At 39.3% G+C, this 18,887-nt stretch overlaps 1 protein-coding gene across 9 annotated transcripts in view; it reads right to left on the minus strand.

The window, feature by feature from the left end:
• The window catches only part of LOC118800430 (vacuolar protein sorting-associated protein 13B-like), a 402,625-nt gene that overhangs the window by 281,285 nt on the left and 102,453 nt on the right, over positions 1 to 18,887 (minus strand). For 8 of the 9 annotated variants that reach the window (XR_005006236.1, XM_036560640.1, XM_036560641.1 and 5 more), the window contains exon 20: positions 2,671 to 2,783. Coding sequence is in view for 8 of the 9 variants with exons in the window: in XM_036560640.1 (XP_036416533.1) it covers positions 2,671 to 2,783 (113 nt within the window). In the remaining variant the exon portion in view is untranslated. Of the gene's footprint in view, positions 1 to 2,670; positions 2,784 to 7,183; positions 7,742 to 18,887 lie in introns of those variants that run through there. The other variant, XM_036560648.1, reaches the window with a different exon arrangement.

Raw genomic sequence — 18,887 nt, forward strand, 5'->3', positions numbered from 1 at the left:
TAAAAAATAAGGTCAATACATTTTTAGTATTACTTTTGTATTACTTACAATACTTGTAATACTCTGTAAACAAAAGAATAGCAAATGTATTATTATTACAGTTATTATTATTATTATTGTTATTATTATCATTATTATTATTATTATTACTGTTATTATTCTTTTTCTTCTTATTATTATTATTATTATTATTAATTACAATAACTAGGGATTTCCCTACATAGAGAATTAAATCTGGACCAACTCTGAGGTGGGTATTAATGGAAAATTACTACTTCTAAGAAGTGCTGCGCTTGGGGGATTTCTGTCCGAACTGCAACTGCAGCATTATTGTGCCATTGTGGCGCTGTACCCCTAATCAACACAGCGCACCAGGAAAAAACAGCCAAAATCACAGAGGAACTGCGTGACCGTGCTGTGAGCTGCAGACAGTGTAGAACTCACAGTGTGTCTTCACCTGTGGAGCTGCTTCTCTGAAAGCATTTTAAAACTAAAACATAACTTAAAATTAGCGCGCATCTGAGCTGCGGCAGAAACACTCCTAAAGTTTAATCTCTGAAACTCTGCTTTTCCTAAAATCAGCACACAGCGTTTACTCGCGCATGGTCCCGTCCCAAAGCACACTATCTTCCCCATGTAGTGCACTTCGTGGATCATGAAATAGCAAATCCTTCACCCAAAGAGTGCGTGAAACGTTCGACTAAGTCATCTATAATCAACATTAACAACAGGTTACAAATCCCCTATTTAAAACTCAGCTGCTTGTTAATGATGATCGTGTTCGTTTGAACAGTAGCGCACTATGTAGGGGACACTGAGTGATTTGAGACGGTGTTACTCTCTTCTCAGAAAGTAAACACTGCAAGCGAGACGAGAAAGGGGAGCTGCGCAGATTGAACCTCTGCAGCGTCTCGTTCAGGAGCTCGTGTGACTGTTAACTCAGAGCTCATTTTGGAGACTCTGCTCCACAGAAATGTGTTAAAAGCTTTCGTTTCGATTCACAGTTGATTCACCGATTGTTTTTCTTTTTTTTTGACGCTAAAAGCTTCATTTTATATGATTAACGAACCATAAGCGCAAGTTAAACCACACAAACCGTGACATTTCTTCTATTTCGAAGTCCCCACGGACTCTCTACGTTCAAGTTAACCTTGCATTCTCTAAAAAGTAGCGGGTGGGGGTCGCGAAATGACTCAAAGTTTGATGTGTTGCCCCCTTTCGCCGCTATTTTCTTTCGGCATGTTCTGCAGACAGGGTGGTCATCTTCAATTAACTTTCCTTCTGCATCTTTATAAAACCCAAAATATGACCAAACGTCAGACTTGGTCTTCTTAGAAGGCTGAAATATCTCCGAATCTCCGAGTTTTCACACCGCGGTAATCGACCGTGGTTTTAACGATACTTTAAAGTACGGTACTACTAACCGTCATTAATTTTATCGCGGTTTACCGTGAAACCGGTAACCGTTTCATCTCTACAAATGACTAACTTAAAGATATAACTAACACTTTGATAATCTATTAAATGTATTCAGATGCTTTACTGCTGCTACATCATCAACATGTTGCTATGTTGCAGAGAGTCTGTTGAGTGTTTATTTAATCTAAAAAGGATCACTCAAAATAAACGGTCACCCATACAGTAACTTTTCAGTTATTTAATATGGTACCTCAAATGATTAACCTGAAAATGTAATGAGGTAAATGTAATAAGGTATTAAATTATTGGTAAAATGTTATCACAATAATGATTAAGACATTCTATTACATTATTCAGCAATTTACTACATTATTGTGTTTTAGAATTAGAGTTAAGTGCAAAATTTTGTTACATTTCTGGGATTGTTATATTATTGGGAAATTGTTACAATATTAAGTGCTACAAGCTCCAATTGTTTGATTAGAACCCTTAATACTAGCCCAAATTCCAGTCAGAAAGTCTGTTATAGTGATAGGTTCTTGACTCTTGTTTTGTTCTTCCTCTCTGTCTCATAGTTGCATGGCACTGATGCCTTGCACTGGCAGTCATGGTCTCATTCCCTCTTATCTCTCTCTTTTCATTTCTTTCTCCTTTCCATTTGTCATCCCAGCACCCTCTCCTTCACATTTGGTTCTCTTATCACTCATTTCAGTCCTTCACCTCCTCGTCCTACAGCAAAAGAAACATTCTGTAGAGGCGGATCCCGACCCTGGCACTACTAGAGCACACTTCATCAAAGCTAGCGGTGGGCGCTTGCACGCATATATGCACACAATCCTTCCCTCCCCCTTGTGGGACAAGCACACTAGTCACTAGTTGAGAAGAGTAGCAGGGTTTTCTGCAGGCTACAGCTGCAGGTCTCAGAACTGCTAAAAGCACATAAGCAAGCAGTTATTTGTCTCCACTCTCCAATCAGCAGACATGTCTGTGTTTCTGTGTCTCTACTTTATTATGTATTTATCGCCTGTTTATTGTACTGTACCGTTATTATTTTTTGTGCTTATTGTGTGTATACATATTGTCTGTTATCCCAGGTATCCCAGTGCATGTGCACTAATGTCCCTGTCTTTATGTTTATGCACCAGTGAAGTAACCCTAATGTGTTTCGTATACTCTACCACCATATATGTATAACGACAATAAAGTTCAATTGAATTTAATACAGAGAGAACTAAAGACAGATGGTCTTACTTGCTGTGTCTGCCGACTGGCACTGGGTCTCTGAGGTTGGTGCAGCAACCAAGTGGACAGAACAGGATCCACATTAACAGCAATGCCTTGCACACTGACGAGCATCACTGCACCTACAACACACACCATCAACCATTATATAAGCAATACAGCACCTACAAAACACACACATAATTTCATTGTATTGTTTAGATACCCAAAAAAAGGCATACCAACAGACAGACACATACACACACACACATCTTGTGTCTGTGAATTGTGGGGCCATTACATAGACTTCCATTAATTTCCTAGAGACTTACCCAAACCTTAAGCAGAAAAACTACTAGCCTAACCCTAACCTTTACCCTAAACTTAAAATTAATGACAGACAGACGGACGGACAGACAGACAGACACACAGACAGACACACAGACACACAAAAACACATGCATACACACACACACACACACACACACACACTTGACTTTGCTCCACAACCTGAGAAGCCGACAAGCAATCCAATGAGACAGTCATGGAGCTTCCAACCAACAGCTAAAAGGAAGACCTAATAAGATGTGATGTCATGCTATTTCCTGTGTACCTCTTGGGTATAGATGAGATGTTGGATGCTTAGTGTAGTGAGAGGTCACCAAACCATCCAGAGAAACTCTTGTATGTTCCTTGTACATTCTAAGTTCCTAAAATACCACTGTATATACATATATCTGCATATGTAACTGTTTTATATAACTAATCACTACTACAGCTCTCTCTTTCCTTCTGGCGTGCACAAACACACACACACACACACACACACACACACACACACACACACACACACAGAGGGCTGTGATGGGTGTGTAAATCGCCTGCTTGGTACCAACATACACTGCATGTTATATGAGCGTTTAAAGTATGTCACACAAGGCCAAAAATAACATTTTCTTTTGATAAATGTCTGTGGAACTCTATACTTTCTAAGGGTTTAGCTGATTCTTAAATAATAATCTTCACCACCAGGCCTGGCCTGATCTAATGGCCCAGGAGTGCAGCCATAATCACTCCCATGCCGTTGGGATTAAGGAGAATTCTCCAGAGTAGTCCGGAATGCCCCAGTCTTCCGATAAGAAATGACTCCATCCCACAGATGAGTTCCGAAACCTTTTGGAATCTTTTACTTCAGGCCCCTGAGGAGTGACGGCACAAGGACTGGAAGGCCAAATAGTTTACAAAACCAAGGTCAAAATTAATTTCTTTGACAGAAATCTTTGATGCTGCTTTGAGCAAATCATGACTTTCTTATGGCCACTTCTATCATGATATTGCAATGTTTAATTATGAAATCTTCACTTTATAAGTAGCCAGAGTTTTGCCTCTAGCAGTTCTACGTTGGTGCCAAGCTGTACATTCAAATTCCCACATTGGCTTTAATACAGCCCAGGCCAGCTCTACTTATACACATGCATTTGAAGATTGTAATAGACATTCAAACGCCATATTGTTTACTTTGTGTGTTGCAGTTTTATAGTGAATCCACTAATAAAGCCTAACTCTGAATATTACCGGAATAGCCTGTTTGTCTGCTGAGCTGTTTAACTTAGACCTACATAAATAAATCTCTTTACCTCACACACGTTTACTTTATACACATAATGTGTAACAGCAAACATTTAATATTACTTAATAAATAGACAGTTTGTAAATATAAACGTTTGTGCATTATTGAGATCCTGCTGGTGTGGGTTTCCTCTTTTTCTTGTATCTCCAAAATGGTAACTAATTTGAATGGTAGTTAATGAAACAATGTATTTTTTTTCAAAGACATTTTCATTGCTGTTGTCACTTGTGAGCTAAATTGAGCAGTGCTGTCACTCACAAAAAACTGTCACAGAAAAAATTCTGCTGTTAATATTTTATTTGATATTTTATATGAAAACACATCCAGTGTTAATAAGCCACCTCAAAAGCCCTAGAAAAGAATAAAAGTATTTAAAAGGAGTGTCAGGTGCATAAAGCTTCAAACTGCTCTGAAAACAGTATTTCAATGTGACTATTTTTAATAAATGTTTTTATGTCGACCACCTGAACATCAACACATTGCCTATTCTCTTCAGGATATGTTAAAGTAGTGGTTCTCAAATCACTCCCCAAGGCCCCCCCCACCCCCAACAACAGTCCATATTTTTCCTTCAACCTCACTTACAAAACATAGTGAAAGAGGAAAAATGTGGACTGTCTGGGGGGACCTGAGCACTGCTTTGAAAACCACTAAGTTAAAGCAAGCAGACACATCAAAATAATCATAGCTCTATTTAATTTTTCCTAATGGCATAATGCCAAGGAACTATGGATACTCCTCATGCACCTCTTTAAAATCTCAAGCACCAACAAAGTCACATAGTGACATACTGTGTGGTACAGCCAGTAATACAAATACCATGCCCACATTAAAGTTGTCATTTTCCCTCTCCTTGCAGCAACACAGGTCAACAATTTGTATTGCACTCCTATAGCCCCATGATACTGACAGAATCCTACCACGTCTGTGAAAGCAGTTACTGACCTTAGATAATCCAGAATATCCACAGAGTACTAGATCAGGCAGCTACTGCTGTTATCAGGTTTCGATGGCTCAGTCCCAGCTACCATGCTAATTCAGTGATTCTCAAACCAGTCCTCAGGGTTCCACAGATGGTCAAATTTTTTATCCAACATAACTTACAATAGAGGAAATATGCTGACTGTCTGAGGGGCCCTTAGGACTGGTTTGAGAGACCACAACCCTAATGTGTCTGCCAGGAAAACAGTTTATGACTACAGCTAAAAAGTCACAGGAACAGCTGGTGCAAGTGTCCAAAATCCCACCATCAAGACATTTTTTTTTATGACGCTAGCGAATCGGAGCTCCCCTGTGCTGTGCGCCATTTCTGGGGAGTCAGTTAGCCCTAGTACCTAGTTGTACAGCAGCCCTAGGTCTGATTATAAAAAGACCATAATTATTTTTTTTTAATTAGATATAGTGAAGTGTAGTATGAAACACTGAATAAAAATCATAGGGGTTTTTAAAATGTGTTACTACTGGTATTTTTTCCAACTTATCAAACCTCAGAAAAACAACAAGTATTGTAATACTTATCATGATAATGTCTTCAAGTATCATGATTTTACATTTTTGCCATATTACTCACCCCTACTGGTCTTACTACCCCTACTCACATCATGTCTTGACCTATGCACGTCTAAAACTCATACTGTGACAACGCCACTTTTTTTTCTTCAAATTTTCTCTACAATTTCTCCATACGCACCTATTAACATCACAGTGTTTCCGTTAGTGATGCAGGAATAACAGCAAGTATTATTTGGATGCTCTGAAAGAAGACTGTAAGAAACATAACCTTACCATGCCATCATCTATGAAGTAAATGAAATGAAGTTTTGATCAGATTTTATACAGTCCCCTTGACAATTACTGTCACTTCTGGTAAAAATGGTAAAAAGGGTTGTAAGAAATTGAACTTTTGGTGAATTAGTCTAATCTCACACTGAAAAAACAAGAAAAATCTAATCTTTTTTGAAGTAAATTTATTATGACAATTTTATTCACAAAACCACATGTGCCACAGTTATTTGCACCCCTAGAAGAGGCAAAAGAAAGAGAGGCAAAAAAATCCCCAAAGATCATGGTTGGAGAGTTACAGAAAAAGGTACCATCATGGGGTCACCAAGTCTCCAAAACTACCCTCAAACGCCACCTCCATGCCAACAGACTATTTGGAAGGAAAGCCAGGAAAAGCCTCTCTTCTCATCAAAGCACCTGGAGTTCGATAAATGCTACTGGGCCTGGAACTGTGTTCTATGGTCAGATGAAATGAAAATTGAGCTTTTTGGCAACAAACACTGAAGGTGGGTTTGGCATAAAAAGATGCCCACTGTTGCCTGGTGGAGGGTCTGTGATGATGTGAGGCTGTTTTTCCTCCAAAGGCCCTGGGAATTACAGTTTACAGTCTACAACCCCTTTTCCAAAAAAGTTGGGAAGCTATGCAAAATGTAAATAAAAACAAAATGCAATGATGTGCACATCATTTAAACCCTATATTCCATTGAAAATGGTACAAAGACAACAAATCAAAGGTTGAAAATGAGAAATTTTATTGTTGTTTGAAAAATATATGCCCATTTTGAATTTGATGCCAACAACACGTTTAAAAAAAGTTGGGACAGGTGTATGTTTACCACCGTGTTTCATCACCTCTTCTTTTAACAACACTCTGTACGCGTTCGGTAACTGAGGAGACCAATTGCTGTAGTTTTGAAAGTGAAATGTTTTCCCATTCTTGTTTTATATAGGATTTTAGCTCTCAGCAGTTCGGGGTCTCCTTTATCATATTTTTCATCAAATTTAAAATGGGCAGATATCTTTAAAAAAAACAATAAAATTTCTCAGTTTCAACATCTGATATGTTGTCTTCGTACTATTTTCAAAGAAATATAGGGTTTAAATTATTTGCACATCACTGCATATTGTTTTTATTTACATTTTTTTGGAAATGGGGTTGTAATTTGTGAGGATTAAAGGCTTGAGGCCATGAGTTTTCACTGTTTATTCGCCATTTTAGCAGTCATTTAACCTGCAGGAATCCTGCTGAAGATAACATAGCATATTTAAAATAACCAATGAAAAATTTGGAAGACCAGTGACAGCTAGTCTCTACACACTCAAAGACTGAAAGTAACACCAGGAAAGGCTCCTAATACAAAGTTAATAGCTGGAGACTTCTGCTGACCCATCAACCCAGAGTGCATTCTCTGTATATGATGCATAAAGCTGAGCTATAAGAGCAGACTCAATTACAGCACTACAGGTTGTTTATCTTAAACAGAGCATTCAAACAATAAATGAAATACACCCAATCAGACCATAAGAAAAGCAGGTTTACTGCTACTCAATTTCTTTCTGCGATGGTACAAGAGGAGCAGCCTGACAGCCCTCATCAATGGGACATGGTGCAATCTCCAAAACGATGACTTAGCTTTCATACACACATATGGCACTTCAAAGGCCCCTGGACAGGTTCACAGTAGACTGCTGTGGAGGAGAGAAGACTTTTAAGTAGGAGTAAAGAAATCAGCAAAGACATGTTCCTGTTGAAATATTGCCATTAAATTCGACACAGGTATTACAGACTTCTAATTTGTGACCAAAGGAATGAGGAATTAAGTTTAACTAAACATTTAAACTTTAAAGCAAGTTCAAAGTTGAACACCGGTATACTATTCTGACACCAGACAAAGACATCTGGATATAAACTTTAGAAGGTAATTAGCAGTAGAATAGCAGGGTTGAGCAAGCTGCAAGTGTGTAAAAATCTTCAGATGGACATACATGATCAGTCAGTCAGGGGCTGAGGGTGATTTTGTAGGGGACAGTTGTTAGGTGAGGTCTGGTTGTTAGGGGATAGAGGGCTTCAGTGGACACAGAGGCTGTGTGGGGAGATAAAGAGCCTCCTGAGCTGCCCAATTTGTCAACACATGCAGTAGTGAGCACAGTGTGCTTGAGTGCCTCTTTACCCGCTGAGAGCACCCTTTTATCTTACGCTTGTGTATGTTCAGAGGAAGAGGAAAAAGCAGTGTGTGTACATGCGCAGGTTCCTAGAGTGTGTGTTTATAGGAGCTAGCCTGATGGGATCCTACAATGGTGCAAAGGATTGTACCACCCACGAAGACAAGGGCAAGCCTTCAGAGTGATTGCACCATGCCACACACAGCGCACATACAAACACATGCACCACGCACATACGCACTAGCTTAAAATCATGAATTAATTTAACAATGATTTGATCCCAACTGTGCATGTATGTTCGGCATTTTAATTGTGATTCAATCAGCTACTTTCTTAACCAAAATGTCAACTTCTGAAACACAATGCCTTTCTCAAATATTACTTAAAGAATGACTAGGAAACTGTACATGTTAATTTTAACTATAGACCAAACAGAATCCTGAAAACAAAACAGTAGGGTTGGCTGAAGATGCACAACTAAAAAGGTGCTATCGATTTTGTGTATGTGTGCAGAGTGAAGAAAGACTACAGCGCGTCAAAACCTACATTCTACCATACTACACAAACTATACTAATGAATGAGCTTCTATTTGTGGTGTACTGTTCTTGACATACTATTTATTTATTTATTTTTGCATGGTTTTAGACACAACCTATGTCCGCCAGAGACGCCCGAAATAAAGAGTCTAATGTAGCAGGTATAAGTGCAACCATGGAATGCAAACAGTATTAGTAGTAGACACCACATGTAGACTTTACAGAAAATATACCATGCCAATACGGTTCTTATAGGTCTTTCAAATATATTATATGATTCCCAGAACCTTTCTAGTAGAGTTCAGTTTTTGACTGAGTGAGCAGTATAGAACAGTAGAGAATGTGCTTTTAGTCAGAAACCACATGTGTATGAAACATTCTAAACATACACTACACAAGAATGCAACTTTGTTCAATAACCTGTAGATACATCAACATTAGCTTGGCACTAACATAGAAAAATCCACTGATGAACTTGGGGTAAATTAGGCTATACTATGACAAATGTTTCTACATGACATAGTGTTATATAATGAAAAGGTATAATAAAAGGTTCATGATTATATGACAAAAATAAACCTTATAGATGAAAAAGGCTGCTATGGAAGGTTGGTGCTTTGAATGAAATGACTGATATAATATTTCTTTTTGGGAATAATACACATTTAAAAAAAAAAACAATCAGTATTCAAATACCAAAAATCATGAAAATGTCATCCCTGATGCCAAGTATTTTTTTAACCAGATAAAGTAGCAATGGCTAAACAATCGCAGCACCCTGTAATTTGCTGGTTCATATGTACATCACAAAGTCTCAACACAGCTTTGCTAAAATGTATATAAATAAGAGTGAGTGAGCAAGAGAGAGCGAGAGAGAGAGAGAGAGAGAGAGAGAAATGAAAAAGTGAGAGAGAGAGAGAGATGTAGAGAGAGAGAGAGAAACAGAGAGAGAGATGTAGAGAGAGAGAGAGAGAGAGAGAGAGAGAGAAAGAGAGAAAACGATAAACATTTGCTCAATTGGATTCCAAAAACCAAAATTTCAGTCAGCTCACAAAGGAACAAAACATCATCACTTCAAACACAGTAGGGATTTATATAGATCACTCCCCTCAGACAAACAGCTGCATGGGCAGAAAAATACATTTTATGCTGCACTGTCTGTGCAAGGTCAGTGAGGGCCTTTCATTTCTGTGTTATGTTATGACAGCACACTATCACCTCAACACTTAGAGATAGCAAACAACCAGTCACAGGTCTTTAAAATCCCCTGCCGCTCTATGATTGGTGGAGCCAGTAAACAGTGATCAGAAAACAGAACACACCTGCAGTGCCTGGAAGCGTCTGAATAACTTCCAGACCCCCGACACTGAGAGATGGCCTTCCCCACAAGGCTACATCAAAGCTCTTCCTAATAATGAACATCATTCCTCATCTTCATCTTTCCTCATGCACAATCTGAGGTTCAGCACCTTCCTATGTGCATGTGGTACACAATGACATGGCACAGCACTACCAAAGCAAAGGTTGTTGGGGGTCTGGAGAAGTTGGATGGGATGGTGGGGGTGGGAGGGGTTGTTGAGTGGGGGGCAGCAGATTGGGCAGCGGGGTGTGGAATACCATGCAAATTATTGCCAAGTCTGCCTTTCTATTTCCCCTCCTGCCTCTCTTTCCTCTCTTCTAGGAGCCCTAGAATAGGCAGTACTTTTTGTACTGGACTTCTAAGCAGAAGACTACCTGCCTGGAGAGAATGAACAGGTAGAAGAGAACAGACGTGGAGCTCCGACTCCTCCAGGAGTCATAAGATCTCTTTCTTAACCTTCCCCTCTCTTTTCTTCCCTCTCACTCAAGAAAGGACAGTTCTGGAAAATAATGCCTCAGATCAGCTTCAGCTAAAAAGAAAGACCCTGCTGACACAGTCTTCTGCTCTGCTAATTATACAGCTCCACTTTGCAACATTTCTGCATACTTTTCAACTGCCATAAACCCTATTGCGCTTTAAATACTATTCTCACAAATTAATTGCACAGCCCAAAAATCTGCTAAAACTGTATAACATAGCTGTTTATAGCGCCAAGCATACTTCATAAGTAACGGAATGGCTTTAAAAAAAACAAAAACAAAAAAAAAAAGACAAAAACAGCTACTCACCTGAAAATACCCATCTACAGTTAGGGCAGTTGACTGGAAAAAAGTTCCATTTAACTGGAACTGTGAGGAATTTGGGCGAGGACCAAAGTTTATTTTGCCCCCATGCAGAGTAAGAAGGATGGTAAGGGAGGCAAAAAAAGTTTAATCTTTGCCAGCATCGCAGGAGCTAATAAGAAGTTCCAGGTTCACACTCGCTGTAATAAGGGCATGTTGTCCGACGATGGCCACTTCTTTGGTTCGCAACCTTGCTTTCTTTAAACGTTGCTTTCAGACTTTTAACTTTTACCCTGCAGCCTCTTTCTCCTATTGCCATGTTTGGCCATTTCTTTCAAAATCTCTTCAAACACGGATTGGTTTGGATATGCCTCTTCTAATTTTGTTTGTACAGAAACATAACACCAAATGCTTTTGAGGTCTCAGCAGTGCAAAACTATGCTGAATGTTGAGCTGCATTAACGTAAATGTTACTTGAATTCTGATCTGGCTGTTCAGACTATGCTGCATTACCACGTATCGGTTACGTATCAGATTCAGTTTATGAAAGTGTCCCAAATCGGAATTAAAAATGTCAGATTCAATGTGTTTTTGTTGTTCACACTGCCACACAGATAACATACCTGCATCACATATGAAGAAAAAGATTGGATTTGGGCCACTTTTACATGAGTTGTGAAGGCTTAAGGTCACCAGGACTCCAAAACTACCATCAGAAGCCACATCCATGTCAACAGATTATTCGGAATGCATGCCAGGAAAAAGTCTTTCCTGTCATCTAACCATAAATGCAAGCGTCCGTCTCTTTTTCCTCTCTTCTAGAAATACTGGAATAAACAGCACCTTTTGTACTGGACTTCTAAGCAAAAGACTACCTGTCTGGAGAGAATGAACAGATAGAGGAGATCAGGAATGGAGCTCTGACTTCTCCAGGAGAGGGGAGAAGTCAGAAGAGCTCTTTCTAAATCCTCCCCTTAACTTAAGGGGAAGCAGAGTTAAGCCCAGCATTTTCTCTCCTGTTTAGAGATGGGTGATGTAATACGATCTATAAATTCTGTACAGGTGTACATTTATTTTGCTTGGACACAGAAGAGAAAGTCAAGAAATAAGACTCACACTGAAAGCAAAACGGCACAGCTCCTCTCACAAATGTTAAGTAGAACAGCTGCTCAAATAAACCCTGGCATCATGTGGGCTCATGGGTCCAGTAACAACATAGCAAAACAGTATCCAGCATGAGATCAATCAAGAGTAGCCTGAAGCACTATCATTACTGCCACTGCTCCCCCAGGTGCTTCTGGAAAACTGTGCCCTCTTGCCCATATATGTCACAGGCAGAATGAAGAGGAAAAGGCAGTTTATGTTCAGGGCTTGGACACAGCAGACCCATATTCAACCTGTAGAGAAATTCTGCCAGCAGAACATAGAGGAGAGGAGGGCCTATGTGTTTGTGATGATAAATGGAACTGAAATGGGCTCACAGACACTCAGGTAGGTTTAACCACTAACAAAAAATTATAAACCTTAAATGAATCATTTTATAAGATCTAAGAAAATGAAACATATTCATAACTGGAATATAGGCTACAGCTGTTCCCTCTGTCCACTGCACCTACACCAAAAGGAACACTAGCTCTCATACAGTTCCTTAACCACATCAAACCTGTCAGTGACACATTCAAACATTTTGGTGATGTCGTCTTTAATTTATTAAAATATGGCCCAAGAGTAGTTTTAACAAGTGTGAGCACACTGGGCATAGCGAAATGGATCAGCATGTGGAACTAGAACTGTGGGTGCTACTGTGTTTTATTTTACTATAGAAAAGGACGACAAAACTGCTTTTATTGTTGAATGCACTGGGATAATTTCTGAGTGAGCATGAGTTCACATTCCGAATGATATTTGAGCCCCTAAAGGTCTTATTGACTTGTTCCAATAGAGAAACAATAAAAAGCAACTCTAAACGTGAAGCATATTTTTACTCGGGTTTTACTTGCTGAAGGTAGTTTAAGACACACAGGCAAAAGAAAACTTTTTTTGCCTTTGTTGGATCAAGTGTTTTATATATAATAATAAATGCAAAAATGGGATAGAGACGTTGCATGTTGCTTACATTATTAAAGCAGAAGAGCAGATTAAATGGCAGTAATAAATGGCTTTTTGCTGATTTTTTTTTTAAGACATTAAAGGGTTAATGATCACTCCCTGAAGAGGAGAAGTAGAAGTAGTGGCGTGATCAGAGACGGAGAGAGTAGGGGGGAAAAAAGCACAATGGGTAGAGAGAGCAAAAGAGAAAGGGAGAGAGATATACAATAGATAACAGGAATTCCTGGCTCACCTGCCGCTGAACTGCAGCAGGGTCTCACTGTGGCTGATTTTATCTCCATGCATTAGATACTCCCTGACAAACCACCCACCCACCAAATCCCCCATCCACTTTGGGATAGTGGGCCTCCAGGCTGTCCCAGAAAGTCCATAAGGGGATAACTCAAACCTTAACAGAAACTCAACTCAAACCCTAACATATCATGTACATAAACAAACTATATTGTACACGTGTGTGTTGTATTCCACTGTTTTCCACTGACCACTATATAGAGTCACTTTGCTAGCCCAGAAAGAGTCTTTAGCTGTGGGGGAAAGTCTCACACCGCCACTAGGGTGCATCACACAGGCCGGCTCAGGAAGCCTTGACAGCCGACAATGTCCTTAGCCACGAAGGGGTAGCATTTTCATGCAGCTGAACACCACCAGTCCAGACAGCCTCATAGCTGCAATATAGGGTTACCCAAGCGGCCGGCCCAGGCAGCAACATAGCTGCGATGTAGCGTTGCTTAGGCAGCCGGCTCAAGAGGCCTTGTAGTTGTGGCGTAGCGCTGCTTATACAGCTGAACACTGTCCAGTCCAGGCAGCCCCACAGCTGCGATGTAGCGTCGATCTGGTCCCTGGTCTAGAGAGCCTCAAAGCCGCAATACAGCGTCACTCAAGCAGCTGGTCCAGGCTGCATCATAGCTGTGATGTAGCATCACCCAAACAGCCAGCCCAAGAAGCCTCTGAGCCACAGTTGGAAAACTGCTCTTGGACGCTATCTCAGTGAATATGATGGCAAACTCCTCAGCCAGCAGGGAAACATCAAAACATACACACAAACAATACAAAACAAACAAAAACCGATGTAAAGCGGCAGCCGTATTGCGCCAGCGTACTGACCTTAGAGCACACACACACACAGACAAAAAACCCTTTAATCAGGCAAAGGGTTCTTTAAGTGTTCATAGTTCTATACAGCACCATTTTCTTCACGAAAGAACCCTTAAAGAACCATCCTTTTTAAGAGTGTAGTACATATACTCTACAAAACATACAACAAGGCACTAACATGAAATAATGTACAGGATACACCAGCCATTTCTGGATCTTACCACAAACAATCGTACATCATGATATAACAATGCTTAATATAGAAACTTTAACAGTAGTACTAATCTTTGTTAATGCCCATTACCAATGTGCCATGTCAGTTAAACAAAACTATATTCTTACGTAGGGTTATGTTTAGTGTGCTTTCATGCCTTTTAATTCATATTTGCACAATTTGTGACTGCAAACATACATGTATTAATATGTTTGTGAAATCAGAACTGTTCTGAGTATCAAAAATCTCCAGCGAAACTGCAACTTCTGACTAAAATGTAGTGGCAGTGTTTTAAAGTGTGTATAATAACATTGTCATGTTCACAACCATGGTATACCAAATCAGCAAATACCAGCACGTCTTAAAAAGAGGACATGAGGTAAGCAGGTCTGCAAGTGCTGGGAGGTATAATCACTCCTGAACTGCTTTGAGTTATAACACCAACAAGAGGGGTCAGCCAGCTTAAATCACCGTACACTCAGAAAAATATCTCTGCTTTAAATTTGCAAGGTTAAAAATGAAGACTAGACTTCAGTGTCAGGTCCAATGAGGACAGTCATGAAATACAACCGCAATTACAAAATGCTTGCTTTGCATGCTACACATGACAGGCTTTTTGGTTTATGGTATTATTTACGATTTCATTCTATAGGCAATATGCAAGAGAAGCAACCCACTGAAAATCAATTTCAAAGAAAGTTAAAATTGAGTATGAACTGTCTAGAAACACTAACCTACAGAACATACTCAAACGACATGATTCATTCACATTCATATTCATTTATATGTATAATTTATAAATTATTGATTCAAAATTTATCGATTAAAATGACTATAAACAAGCGGTTTTGAACAGTTGAAATAAAGCCTGACTTGGATCTCATCAGTGCCAAGATCTTCACTCATACAGATCTGCAGATGAAACTGCAGGGGGAGCGCAGAAGAAATCTGTTCTCAGTATTCTAAAAGCAAATTTCATTAATAATCACATTTTAATTACTCTGTTAGCAGAATGAAGAACCTGCTGGACACTCTGGCAAGCACAGCACCCCCATACTCACATCACCACATACATAATGCACATAAGCCATTCAGAAAGAACCAGCATGGTGAAGGTTTATTTAAGTAAATAAAGAGCCGTAGAGTGTTTGACAGATCATAATCAGTAAATATTTATTTGGAGAGGAGTTCACAGTGCTGGACATTTTTCAGCATCTGTAGCGCTTAAACAGACCCAGATACTCTAGAGAATGGTGTACACTCTCTCTCTCTCACATACACACAACGCACAAGAAACACAACCTAAATTTTTCCCACTTAGCCTAAAAAAATGCATGTTTTGTATGTGTGTGAGAGAGAGCAAGAAAGAGAAAGAGAAACAGAAAGAGAGAGAGAGAGAGAGAGAGAGAGAGAGAGAGAAAGAGAGAGAGAGAGAGAGACAGAGAGAGAGAGAGTGGGCTGTGTGTGAGTCAATGTGTGAGTGTGTGTGAGAGAGAGCAAGAGTGTGTGTGCGTGAGAGAGAGTGACCGTGAGAGTGTGTATGACTTAAGAATCTCCGCTGCAATGCTGGTCTGAGTGGCCTCAATAACAGATTTCTTCTTCAGCATTTTTTAACAAGCTAAATACCATGCAATCAGAAAAAAAAAAAACACATCCTTACTCTTGAGCTCTCCCTCTCTCTCTTTGTACCCTTCGAACCCACACATACACACACTACTCTTCATTTTGGAATGAGACAAAAAGAGAATCTTCACATTTTAGCAATTCCAAAGATTTTCTTTTTGTCTCATTCTATTAGTCTAGAAGACATTGCAGTGCCTTACGTAGAACTACTACAGGAACGCTATGGCCTCTGTTGGTTCATTCCAATTTGCTTCCACATTTTCTTTATCAAAAGGTAGTCTTGTAAATAGAAAGGGCAGTAAGACTAATAAAAATAAAAATAATAATAAAAATAAAATCAAATAGGGATTCTCAATTACCTTTGCTATGTCTAAAAACTCATGAAAGTCAAAACCATGACACTTTAGAATATTTCAGTACACTAATATAACTAGGGATGCATCAATACAATTTTTTCAGAACGAGTATGAGTACATATTTTTAGTACTTGCCAATACAGAGTCCGAACCTCTATTATGTAATCTACTTAGACTTAAGTAGTTGTTAGTGTACATGAGTACAATGTACCTTAAAAGATAAACCACTAAAATCTAGCTTTTTTTTTAAACAAAGTGCATTAGCTAGCTATGCCACATTAGTGACCTTAGATCAAGTAGCGCTGCAGTGGATAAGAGTGGGCTTTGTCAGAAAAGTGCTTCTGTACAGCTGTAAGTTTTATAATTTTGCTCCTCGTCAGTCTCTTTCAACAACAGACTCTGTAACACAGTGACAGCAGGAATCACATCTGAGTCTAACGCATACAAGGAGGTCACGTTTCGAGTATTATGTCTTCTCAGAGTCTTTTTGTCTGGTGGAGCTGTGATTAAATGTCCTCTGAATCCAGACATAGATTGTGCGATTTTAGAAACCTTACTTTGGTGGCTCACACTGTCTGTTTAAATAGACCATTGTGTATGGACAAAGCAAAGCCTATGGTCTATTTAGTCACACTGTACGAAAGCGGTCTGATTGGCGTGCGATGTCAAACACAGCCCCTACAGACAGCTACAGACAATTTTAAATAAGGCACACTGTGCACTGAAGTTAAAGTCAGGCATGTGTGAAGTACACAATAAGACAATCTCTCTACAGCCTATTTTACAAAAACAAATCACAGTATTAATGTTTAATTACCTAGCTATTATATTCAGTCAAACAGAGTAAATTTGGCATATATGAACTTGGTAGCAAATGCTGACTTTTTGCCTCAGATGTCTCCATCCGTGTTAGGGAAGTGGTTGTGAATGTGATTGTGTGTGTTTAAAATTGGGCTAAAATCATGCAGCGTATGTCTGGTGGCGATTTGCCAAGGCAGAATGTTTAAAGTGACCAGTGACTGTGTCCAACTGTCACAGAGTCTGTTAACACCTCACTGTGTGATCCTCCTTCACTGCATTTGTTCATTAGTGTGACAGCATATACTCGGCACACGTTACCATCTGATACTGGAATGTTGGTATTAGTATTTTTTATAAGTAAGAGCACAAGTGAATAAGCATGGTATCAGACTGATACCTGATACTAGTATTGGTATTAATCCATCCCAAAATATAACTTTTATGAAGCAGTTCATCATAGCAGAGATGCATGTGCCTCCTTTTCTTTCCATCTTCATCTTTCTCTGTCTCTCCTTGCCCCTTTAGCAGGTCTATGAGTAGCTGCCACACGGGGGCAGTGATGTCACCAGGAACAGGAAAATGTCATACAGACTCCCACATTCAATTTAAAGCAGTATATGATAGGAGCAGAGAAGCAGAAAGGGATGGGACAAAATTAAGAGTCAAAAACAAAACAAAAATTTCAAAAGAATGTGGCACTACACACACACCCACACACACACACACACACACACACACAAATATACACAAGACAATTTACGTCAAGATAAATGTTTTGCATAAAATGTTTTACAAAAAAAAAAAATTCTGCACACTACTGTGTATAAACACACACACACACACACACACACACACACACACACACACACACACACACACAAATACAGTTCACTGTTATTTAACCCCATCACCCTTGCCCTTCTACCACATAATTCTACCTGTTATCTACTCCCTTTTCCCCTTCTGCTTCAGTGCTTACACAAAAACAGCAGGACACTGATCAGCACAGACTTAGCTCTCATGACACTCTGGACCAGCCTTCATTACAGACTATGCAAGCAGGGAGAAAAATTCTAAAACACAAACAGTGGAGCATATACCACAGAGAATAACTACTATCCTACATTAGACTGTTTCACATCTGCACACAGGCCCACACTTGGGCCTGTGTGTACTAGAGATAGGCATTGCAATCAGATTTGATATTTCAAGTTATATTATTTTGATTTACATTATATTGAAAACCACTGAAAAAGCAGTTGCACATAGGACTTTTACGGTTACAGGGTACCACATGCCAGATGCATCACGTGGACGACACAGTGTTATTATTTTAAGCACTGAACCCAGGTGACAAATCCATAGTAGATGATGTGATATAAAATGCACACTGAGAAACACAGTCAATCTGAAGTTCTTAAGATAAATAGAATAATACTGAGCATCTGATTTCACCTCAGCTACTGATGCTATCCTAGTCACATTATAACTTATTTGACCTTGTACCTTTTTGCTACTGGTACATTTTCTATGATGCTTACTATGTGATATCACTGTTCATACTCTCCACTCTGCAGTGCGGTGTTTTCTGTCTGGTGTGTGATAGCATTTAGATGGCTGCAGTAGCATTACAATGCTTCTTTCTTTGGACTAAGCAGACAAGAAACGCTGACCAAAATGTAAGACAAAGGCTTTTCCCCGTCCTTTGCTGGAGTATAAAGTTCAGTCATTACAGTTCAAGAACATATAGCATTTGAGAGAATCTTAATGTACTATTCTATTTTTTAAACTGTAC

Source organism: Colossoma macropomum, unplaced genomic scaffold, assembly GCF_904425465.1.
Source record: "Colossoma macropomum unplaced genomic scaffold, Colossoma_macropomum, whole genome shotgun sequence".
NCBI classification, from domain to species: Eukaryota; Metazoa; Chordata; class Actinopteri; order Characiformes; family Serrasalmidae; genus Colossoma; species Colossoma macropomum.